We start from the raw sequence: 12,799 nt of genomic DNA, 5'->3' as shown, positions 1-12,799 counted from the left end.
ATCCAGACTAGACCAGGTCCTGACTAGACTAGATCCAGACTAGACTAGGTCCAGACTAGACCAGATCCAGACTAGACCAGGTCCTGACTAGACCAGATCCAGACTAGACCAGGTCCAGACTAGACCAGATCCAGACTAGACCAGATCCAGACTAGACCAGATCCTGACTAGACTAGACCAGATCCAGACTAGACTAGACCAGATCCAGACTAGACCAGGTCCTGACTAGACCAGATCCTGACTAGACTAGGTCCTGACTAGACTAGGTCCTGGCGTGCTGCAGCATCATGTCGACATCCAGCATTTTTTCTCTGGGTTTTCCTTTGACATCTCCTCTCCTGGTCTCCTCAGCGTTGATCTTCTCCCAGTCTGAGAAGGAAACAGGGTTCACCCCTGCAAGAGACACAGAGACAGGGTCAACACTGCATAGAGACACTGAGACAGGGTCAACACTGCACAGACACAGGGTCAACACTGAGACACAGAGACAGAGGGTCAGAACTATGACTCATGGTGAGCGTACAGTATTTAGTACTGCTGGGTCTGAGCTTCACATTTACACTTCAAATGAGGAGGGAAGGGGAGGAGAGAGGAGGGGAGGGGAGGAGAGAGGAGTGGAGCGGGGAGGTGGGAGAGGAGTGGAGCGAGGAGGTGGGGAGGAGAGAGGAGGGGAGGGGAGGGGAGAAGAGTAAGTAAAGCTTTATTTGTATAGCACCTTTCATACAGGAAATGCTGCTCAAAGTGCTTTACAACAGGAATAAAAACATAAAGTGTTTATATACCAGCATAAAATGAATATAAAAGCAGGGGAAAACAGAACGAAGAAAAGGTAAAGATTAAAAAAAAAGGGAAACAATGTACCTAACCCTAATTGATTGATTGATTGATTGAGATTGTTTATTTAAGGTAAGCCCCTTGAGAAGAATCTTCTCATTTTCGAGGGGGTCCTAATCTCTGCCTTAACGAATTAAAGAGGAGACGAGGTGGGAAGGGGAGAGGGGAGGAGGGGAGAGGAGGGGAGGAGGGGAGGAGAGGAGAGGAGACACTAACAGGCAGGGGTTCCTCTGCAGACCTCATGTCATTTCAGATGATTTCCTAAAGACGGGAGAGGAGAAGTGTGTGTGCGGGTCGGGTGCTATACCTCTGGTCTCCAGCAGGGGGCAGACCTCCAGGGAGCCAGGCTTGGCAGTAGACACGTCCAGCAGGCCTGAGGCCAGGTCCTGCAGAAGCGTGCGGGCCGTGTCCATGCTGTCGCTCAGCGTGGTGGCGATCACCCCTGTAGGCCCACGCTTCACCCAGCCACTGCAGTACAGACCTGAAGGGTTTTTAAATTTATTTATAGAAAAGTATGACACCATATATCCATATTCAAGAGCTTTGGTAAAAATCATAATATTTTCAGTATTTATCTACAAAACCAACCCTACATTGTTATTTTTGATATTATTTGGACACCCACAATCAGAGTACGATCAAGGTTGCCCCTAAACCCTGATCTAAGGTCAGTTTAGCATTTTCCCACCTAGCGTAAACCTAGGGTTTGGTGGAGAGGTAAACTGATCCTAGACCAGCCTCGAGGAGGGGGTTAGGGTTAGCGTACCTGCGGCCTGCTCCACGCGGCCCTGGCTGTTGGGGATGATGGCCTTGCGGGGGTCGAAGGGCACGGCGGGGTCGATGCGGAGGCTCTTGTAGCCGATGCTGGCGATGACCAGGCCGCACGCTACGTCCTCCACCTCGCCTGTAGCCACCGCCCTGGCACCATCACCTGAACCCTGGGGAGAGACAGCTAGCTTAGCACCATCACCCTGGGGAGAGACAGCTAGCTTAGCACCATCACCCTGGGGAGAGACAGCTAGCTTAGCACCATCACCCTGGGGAGAGACAGCAAGCTTAGCACCATCACCCTGGGGAGAGACAGCTAGCTTAGCACCATCACCCTGGGGAGAGACAGCTAGCTTAGCACCATCACCCTGGGGAGAGACAGCTAGCTTAGCACCATCACCCTGGGGAGAGACATCAGGTTAGCCCCAAGTTAGCCTCCAGGCCCCAGGTTAGCCTCCAGGTTAGCCCCCAGGCCCCACACCCTGTAGGGACCCCCCCCCCCCTCCTCACCTCCAGCCTGTTGACCCCCAGCCTGACCCCCCCGGCCCTGGTCAGGTGGTCTGGGGAGGGCAGCACCTCCAGGGGGCTGCGTAGGAAGCGTAGCGCCCAGCTCCGCTCCGCCTGGCTCCGCCTCTCTAGCTCCGCCCCCCCGGGGGGCTCCAGGGCCGCCTTCACCAGCAGCTCCGTCAGACGCTTCCTGGGCCTAGGGAGGTCTGGGGGGGGAGGGAGGGACAGACAGACAGACAGACGGACGGACAAAACTGACATTTACCACCATGTTTTTTTTTTTTTCACTTCAACCTAACAACCTAACACTTCAACCTAACAACCTAACACTTCCACCTAACAACCTAACACTTCAACCTAACACTTCCACCTAACAACCTAACACTTCAACCTAACAACCTAACACTTCAACCTAACAACCTAACACTTCCACCTAACACTTCAACCTAACACCTCAACCTAACACTTCAACCTAACAACCTAACACTTCCACCTAACAACCTAACACTTCAACCTAACACTTCCACCTAACAACCTAACACTTCAACCTAACAACCTAACACTTCCACCTAACACTTCCACCTAACACTTCCACCTAACACTTCAACCTAACACTTCCACCTAACAACCTAACACTTCAACCTAACAACCTAACACTTCCACCTAACAACCTAACACTTCAACCTAACACTTCAACCTAACACTTCAACCTAACAACCTAACACTTCAACCTAACAACCTAACACTTCAACCTAACACTTCCACCTAACACTTCAACCTAACAACCTAACACTTCCACCTAACAACCTAACACTTCAACCTAACAACCTAACACTTCCACCTAACAACCTAACACTTCAACCTAACACTTCAACCTAACACTTCCACCTAACAACCTAACACTTCAACCTAACACTTCAACCTAACAACCTAACACTTCAACCTAACAACCTAACACTTCCACCTAACAACCTAACACTTCAACCTAACAACCTAACACTTCAACCTAACAACCTAACACTTCCACCTAACAACCTAACACTTCAACCTAACAACCTAACACTTCCACCTAACAACCTAACACTTCAACCTAACAACCTAACACTTCCACCTAACACTTCAACCTAACAACCTAACACTTCAACCTAACAACCTAACACTTCCACCTAACAACCTAACACTTCAACCTAACACTCCCACCTAACAACCTAACACTTCCACCTAACAACCTAACATTTCAACCTAACACTCCCACCTAACAACCTAACACTTCCACCTAACAACCTAACACTTCAACCTAACACTCCCACCTAACAACCTAACACTTCCACCTAACAACCTAACACTTCAACCTAACAACCTAACACTTCCACCTAACAACCTAACACTTCAACCTAACACTTCAACCTAACAACCTAACACTTCCACCTAACAACCTAACACTTCCACCTAACAACCTAACACTTCAACCTAACAACCTAACACTTCAACCTAACACTTCAACCTAACAACCTAACACTTCCACCTAACAACCTAACACTTCAACCTAACAACCTAACACTTCCACCTAACAACCTAACACTTCAACCCAACACTTCAACCTAACAACCTAACACTTCCACCTAACAACCTAACACTTCAACCTAACACTCCCACCTAACAACCTAACACTTCCACCTAACAACCTAACACTTCAACCTAACACTTCAACCTAACAACCTAACACTTCCACCTAACAACCTAACACTTCAACCTAACAACCTAACACTTCAACCTAACACTTCCACCTAACAACCTAACACTTCCACCTAACAACCTCACACTTCAACCTAACACTTACACCTAACAACCTAACACTTCAACATAACACTTCCACCTAACAACCTAACACTTCCACCTAACAACCTAACACTTCCACCTAACAACCTAACACTTCAACCTAACAACCTAACACTTCAACCTAACACTTCCACCTAACAACCTAACACTTCAACCTAACACTTCAAACTAACAACCTAACACTTCAACCTAACAACCTAACACTTCAACCTAACACTTCCACCTAACAACCTAACACTTCCACCTAACAACCTCACACTTCAACCTAACACTTCAACCTAACACTTCCACCTAACAACCTAACACTTCCACCTAACAACCTAACACTTCCACCTAAAAACCTAACACGTCAACCTAACACTTCAACCTAACAACCTAACACTTCCACCTAACAACCTAACCTAACACTTCAACCTAACAACCTAACACTTCAACCTAACAACCTCACACTTCAACCTAACACTTCCACCTAACAACCTAACACTTCAACCTAACAACCTAACACTTCAACCTAACACTTCCACCTAACAACCTCACACTTCAACCTAACACTTCAACCTAACACTTCCACCTAACAACCTAACACTTCAACCTAACACTTCAACCTCACACTTCAACCTAACACTTCAACCTCACACTTCAACCTCACACTTCAACCTAACAACCTAACACTTCAACCTAACAACCTAACACTTCAACCTAACACTTCAACCTAACAACCTAACACTTCAACCTAACAACCTAACACTTCAACCTAACACTTCAACCTAACAACCTAACACTTTCACCTAACAACCTAACACTTCCACCTAACAACCTAACACTTCCACCTAACAACCTCACACTTCAACCTAACAACCTAACAACCTAACACTTCAACCTAACAACCTAACAACCTAACACTTCAACCTAACACTTCAACCTAACACTTCAACCTAACACTTCCACCTAACAACCTAACACTTCAACCTAACACTTCAACCTCACACTTCAACCTAACACTTCAACCTCACACTTCAACCTCACACTTCTCAACCTAACAACCTCACACTTCAACCTAACAACCTAACACTTCAACCTAACACTTCCACCTAACAACCTAACACTTCAACCTAACAACCTAACACTTCCATCTAACAACCTAACACTTCCACCTAACAACCTAACACTTCCACCTAACAACCTAACACTTCAACCTAACACTTCCACCTAACAACCTAACACTTCAACCTAACAACCTAACACTTCAACCTAACACTTCAACCTAACACTTTAACCTCACACTTCAACCTAACAACCTAACACTTCAACCTAACACTTCAACCTCACACTTCAACGTAACAACCTAACACTTCAACCTAACAACCTAACACTGCAACCTAACAACCTAACACTTCAACCTAACAACCTAACACTTCAACCTAACAACCTAACACTTCAACCTAACACTTCAACCTAACAACCTAACACTTCAACCTAACAACCTAACACTTCAACCTAACAACCTAACACTTCCACCTAACAACCTAACACTTCAACCTAACAACCTAACACTTCAACCTAACAACCTAACACTTCAACCTAACAACCTAACACTTCAACCTAACAACCTAACACTTCAACCTAACACTTCAACCTAACAACCTAACACTTCCACCTAACAACCTAACACTTCAACCTAACAACCTAACACTTCAACCTAACAACCTAACACTTCAACCTAACACTTCCACCTAACACTTCCACCTAACAACCTAACACTTCAACCTAACACTTCAACCTAACAACCTAACACTTCCACCTAACAACCTAACACTTCCACCTAACAACCTAACACTTCAACCTAACAACCTAACACTTCAACCTAACAACCTAACACTTCCACCTAACAACCTAACACTTCAACCTAACACTTCAACCTAACAACCTAACACTTCAACCTAACAACCTAACACTTCAACCTAACACTTCAACCTAACAACCTAACACTTCAACCTAACAACCTAACACTTCAACCTCACACTTCAACCTAACACTTCAACCTAACAACCTAACACTTCAACCTAACAACCTAACACTTCAACCTAAAACTTCCACCTAACAACCTAACACTTCCACCTAACAACCTAACACTTCAACCTAACACTTCCACCTAACAACCTAACACTTCAACCTAACAACCTAACACTTCAACCTAACACTTCCACCTAACAACCTAACACTTCCACCTAACAACCTAACACTTCCACCTAACACTTCCACCTAACAACCTAACACTTCCACCTAACAACCTAACACTTCCACCTAACAACCTAACACTTCAACCTAACAACCTAACACTTCCACCTAACAACCTAACACTTCAACCTAACAACCTAACACTTCAACCTAACACTTCAACCTAACACTTCCACCTAACAACCTAACACTTCCACCTAACAACCTCACACTTCAACCTAACACTTCCACCTAACAACCTAACACTTCAACCAAACACTTCCACCTAACAACCTAACACTTCAACCTAACACTTCAACCTAACAACCTAACACTTCAACCTAACGCTTCAACCTAACAACCTAACACTTCCACCTAACAACCTAACACTTCAACCTAACACTTCAACCTAACAACCTAACACCTCAACCTAACACTTCAACCTAACAACCTAACACTTCAACCTAACACTTCAACCTAACACTTCAACCTAACAACCTAACACTTCCACCTAACAACCTAACACTTCAACCTAACAACCTAACACTTCCACCTAACAACCTAACACTTCAACCTAACAACCTCACACTTCAACCCTTACACTGCCACCTAACAACCTAACACTTCCACCTAACAACCTAACACTTCCACCTAACACTTCCACCTAACACTTCCACCTAACAACCTAACACTTCAACCTAACAACCTAACACTTCCACCTAACAACCTAACACTTCAACCTAACAACCTAACACTTCAACCTAACACTTAAACCTAACACATCAACCTCACACTTCAACCTAACACTTCAACCTAACACTTCAACCTAACAACCTAACACTTCCACCTAACAACCTAACACTTCCACCTAACAACCTAACACTTCCACCTAACAACCTAACACTTCAACCTAACACTTCCACCTAACAACCTAACACTTCAACCTAACAACCTAACACTTCAACCTAACACTTCAACCTAACACTTCCACCTAACAACCTAACACTTCAACCTAACAACCTAACACTTCCACCTAACACTTCAACCTTACAACCTAACACTTCCACCTAACAACCTAACACTTCCACCTAACAACCTAACACTTCAACCTCACACTTCAACCTAACAACCTAACACTTCAACCTAACAACCTAACACTTCAACCTAACACTGCAACCTAACAACCTAACACTTCAACCTAACACTTCAACCTCACACTTCAACCTAACAACCTAACACTTCCACCTAACAACCTAACACTTCAACCTAACAACCTAACACTTCAACCTAACAACCTAACACTTCAACCTAACAACCTAACACTTCAACCTAACACTTCAACCTAACAACCTAACACTTCCACCTAACAACCTAACACTTCAACCTAACAACCTAACACTTCAACCTAACAACCTAACACTTCAACCTAACAACCTAACACTTCAACCTAACAACCTAACACTTCAGCCTAACACTTCAACCTAACAACCTAACACTTCCACCTAACAACCTAACACTTCCACCTAACAACCTAACACTTCAACCTAACAACCTAACACTTCAACCTAACAACCTAACACTTCAACCTAACACTTCCACCTAACACTTCCACCTAACAACCTAACACTTCAACCTAACACTTCAACCTAACAACCTAACACTTCCACCTAACAACCTAACACTTCAACCTAACACTTCAACCTAACAACCTAACACTTCAACCTAACAACCTAACACTTCAACCTAACAACCTAACACTTCAACCTAACAACCTAACACTTCAACCTAACAACCTAACACTTCAACCTAACACTTCAACCTAACAACCTAACACTTCCACCTAACAACCTAACACTTCAACCTAACAACCTAACACTTCAACCTAACAACCTAACACTTCAACCTCACACTTCAACCTCACACTTCAACATAACACTTCAACCTAACAACCTAACACTTCAACCTAACAACCTAACACTTCAACCTAACAACCTAACACTTCAACCTAACACTTCCACCTAACAACCTAACACTTCCACCTAACAACCTAACACTTCCACCTAACAACCTAACACTTCCACCTAACAACCTAACACTTCCACCTAACAACCTAACACTTCCACCTAACAACCTAACACTTCAACCTAACAACCTAACACTTCCACCTAACAACCTAACACTTCAACCTAACAACCTAACACTTCAACCTAACAACCTAACACTTCCACCTAACAACCTAACACTTCAACCTAACACTTCAACCTAACAACCTAACACTTCAACCTAACACTTCAACCTAACAACCTAACACTTCAACCTAACAACCTAACACTTCAACCTAACAACCTAACACTTCAACCTAACAACCTAACACTTCAACCTAACAACCTAACACTTCAACCTCACACTTCAACATAACACTTCAACCTAACAACCTAACACTTCAACCTAACAACCTAACACTTCAACCTAACACTTCCACCTAACAACCTAACACTTCAACCTAACAACCTAACACTTCAACCTAACACTTCCACCTAACAACCTAACACTTCCACCTAACAACCTAACACTTCCACCTAACAACCTAACACTTCCACCTAACAACCTAACACTTCCACCTAACAACCTAACACTTCAACCTAACAACCTAACACTTCCACCTAACAACCTAACACTTCAACCTAACAACCTAACAACCTAACACTTCAACCTAACACTTCCACCTAACCTCACACTTCAACCTAACACTTCAACCTAACACTTCCACCTAACAACCTAACACTTCCATCTAACAACCTCACACTTCACCCTAACACTTCCACCTAACAACCTAACACTTCAACCAAACACTTCCACCTAACAACCTAACACTTCAACCTAACACTTCCACCTAACAACCTAACACTTCCACCTAACACTTCCACCTAACAACCTAACACTTCCACCTAACAACCTAACACTTCAACCTAACACTTCAACCTAACACTTCCACCTAACAACCTAACACTTCAACCTAACAACCTAACACTTCAACCTAACACTTCAACCTAACACTTCAACCTAACAACCTAACACTTCCACCTAACAACCTAACACTTCAACCTAACAACCTAACACTTCAACCTAACAACCTAACACTTCCACCTAACAACCTAACACTTCAACCTAACAACCTCACACTTCAACCTAACACTGCCACCTAACAACCTAACACTTCCACCTAACAACCTAACACTTCCACCTAACACTTCCACCTAACACTTCCACCTAACACTTCCACCTAACAACCTAACACTTCAACCTAACAACCTAACACTTCCACCTAACAACCTAACACTTCAACCTAACAACCTAACACTTCAACCTAACACTTAAACCTAACACATCAACCTCACACTTCAACCTAACACTTCAACCTAACACTTCAACCTAACAACCTAACACTTCAACCTAACACTTCAACCTAACACTTCAACCTAACAACCTAACACTTCCACCTAACAACCTAACACTTCCACCTAACAACCTAACACTTCCACCTAACAACCTAACACTTCAACCTAACACTTCCACCTAACAACCTAACACTTCAACCTAACAACCTAACACTTCAACCTAACACTTCAACCTAACACTTCCACCTAACAACCTAACACTTCAACCTAACAACCTAACACTTCCACCTAACACTTCAACCTTACAACCTAACACTTCCACCTAACAACCTAACACTTCCACCTAACAACCTAACACTTCAACCTCACACTTCAACCTAACAACCTAACACTTCAACCTAACAACCTAACACTTCAACCTAACACTGCAACCTAACAACCTAACACTTCAACCTAACACTTCAACCTCACACTTCAACCTAACAACCTAACACTTCCACCTAACAACCTAACACTTCAACCTAACAACCTAACACTTCAACCTAACAACCTAACACTTCAACCTAACAACCTAACACTTCAACCTAACACTTCAACCTAACAACCTAACACTTCCACCTAACAACCTAACACTTCAACCTAACAACCTAACACTTCAACCTAACAACCTAACACTTCAACCTAACAACCTAACACTTCAACCTAACAACCTAACACTTCAGCCTAACACTTCAACCTAACAACCTAACACTTCCACCTAACAACCTAACACTTCCACCTAACAACCTAACACTTCAACCTAACAACCTAACACTTCAACCTAACAACCTAACACTTCAACCTAACACTTCCACCTAACACTTCCACCTAACAACCTAACACTTCAACCTAACACTTCAACCTAACAACCTAACACTTCCACCTAACAACCTAACACTTCAACCTAACACTTCAACCTAACAACCTAACACTTCAACCTAACAACCTAACACTTCAACCTAACAACCTAACACTTCAACCTAACAACCTAAAACTTCAACCTAACAACCTAACACTTCAACCTAACACTTCAACCTAACAACCTAACACTTCCACCTAACAACCTAACACTTCAACCTAACAACCTAACACTTCAACCTAACAACCTCACACTTCAACCTCACACTTCAACATAACACTTCAACCTAACAACCTAACACTTCAACCTAACAACCTAACACTTCAACCTAACAACCTAACACTTCCACCTAACAACCTAACACTTCAACCTAACAACCTAACACTTCAACCTAACACTTCCACCTAACAACCTAACACTTCCACCTAACAACCTAACACTTCCACCTAACAACCTAACACTTCCACCTAACAACCTAACACTTCCACCTAACAACCTAACACTTCCACCTAACAACCTAACACTTCAACCTAACAACCTAACACTTCCACCTAACAACCTAACACTTCAACCTAACAACCTAACACTTCAACCTAACACTTCAACCTAACAACCTAACACTTCCACCTAACAACCTAACACTTCAACCTAACACTTCAACCTAACAACCTAACACTTCAACCTAACAACCTAACACTTCAACCTAACAACCTAACACTTCAACCTAACAACCTAACACTTCAACCTAACAACCTAACACTTCAACCTAACAACCTAACACTTCAACCTAACAACCTAACACTTCAACCTCACACTTCAACATAACACTTCAACCTAACAACCTAACACTTCAACCTAACAACCTAACACTTCAACCTAACAACCTAACACTTCAACCTAACACTTCCACCTAACAACCTAACACTTCAACCTAACAACCTAACACTTCAACCTAACACTTCCACCTAACAACCTAACACTTCCACCTAACAACCTAACACTTCCACCTAACAACCTAACACTTCCACCTAACAACCTAACACTTCCACCTAACAACCTAACACTTCCACCTAACAACCTAACACTTCCACCTAACAACCTAACACTTCAACCTAACAACCTAACACTTCCACCTAACAACCTAACACTTCAACCTAACAACCTAACAACCTAACACTTCAACCTAACACTTCCACCTAACCTCACACTTCAACCTAACACTTCAACCTAACACTTCCACCTAACAACCTAACACTTCCATCTAACAACCTCACACTTCACCCTAACACTTCCACCTAACAACCTAACACTTCAACCAAACACTTCCACCTAACAACCTAACACTTCAACCTAACACTTCCACCTAACAACCTAACACTTCAACCTAACACTTCCACCTAACAACCTAACACTTCCACCTAACAACCTAACACTTCAACCTAACACTTCAACCTAACACTTCCACCTAACAACCTAACACTTCAACCTAACAACCTAACACTTCAACCTAACACTTCAACCTAACACTTCAACCTAACAACCTAACACTTCCACCTAACAACCTAACACTTCAACCTAACAACCTAACACTTCAACCTAACAACCTAACACTTCCACCTAACAACATAACACTTCAACCTAACAACCTCACACTTCAACCTAACACTGCCACCTAACAACCTAACACTTCCACCTAACAACCTAACACTTCAACCTAACACTTCCACCTAACACTTCAACCTAACAACCTCACACTTCCACCTAACAACCTAACACTTCAACCTAACACTTCCACCTAACAACCTAACACTTCCACCTAACAACCTAACACTTCCACCTAACAACCTAACACTTCAACCTAACAATCTAACACTTAAACCTAACACATCAACCTCACACTTCAACCTAACACTTCAACCTAACAACCTAACACTTCAACCTAACACTTCAACCTAACACTTCAACCTAACACTTCCACCTAACAACCTAACACTTCCACCTAACAACCTAACACTTCCACCTAACAACCTAACACTTCAACCTAACACTTCCACCTAACAACCTAACACTTCAACCTAACAACCTAACACTTCAACCTAACACTTCCACCTAACAACCTAACACTTCAACCTAACACTTCAACCTAACAACCTAACACTTCCACCTAACAACCTAACACTTCCACCTAACAACCTAACACTTCAACCTAACAACCTAACACTTCCACCTAACAACCTAACACTTCAACCTAACACTTCAACCTTACAACCTAACACTTCCACCTAACAACCTAACACTTCAACCTAACAACCTAACACTTCAACCTAACACTTCCACC

The 12,799-nt window shown here is 43.0% G+C and overlaps 1 protein-coding gene across 1 annotated transcript in view; it reads right to left on the bottom strand.

The window, feature by feature from the left end:
- Nucleotides 1-262: 262 nt before the first annotated feature.
- Nucleotides 263-12,799, bottom strand: part of fdxr (ferredoxin reductase) — a gene marked incomplete at its 3' end in the record, with an annotated part of 50,159 nt that continues 37,622 nt past the window's right edge. The window contains exons 10-13 of the mRNA XM_080542592.1: nt 2,113-2,315; nt 1,601-1,772; nt 1,142-1,315; nt 263-393 (exon numbers count right to left, since the gene is read on the bottom strand). Coding sequence (XP_080398718.1) covers nt 263-393; nt 1,142-1,315; nt 1,601-1,772; nt 2,113-2,315 — 680 coding nt within the window. The remainder of the gene's footprint in view (nt 394-1,141; nt 1,316-1,600; nt 1,773-2,112; nt 2,316-12,799) is intronic.

This window comes from Nansenia antarctica, assembly GCF_963989245.1.
Source record: "Nansenia antarctica genome assembly, chromosome: 11".
NCBI lineage: Eukaryota > Metazoa > Chordata > Actinopteri > Argentiniformes > Microstomatidae > Nansenia > Nansenia antarctica.
Note: the sequence above shows the minus strand (reverse complement) of the source record. Positions and strands in the feature narration are given on the sequence as shown.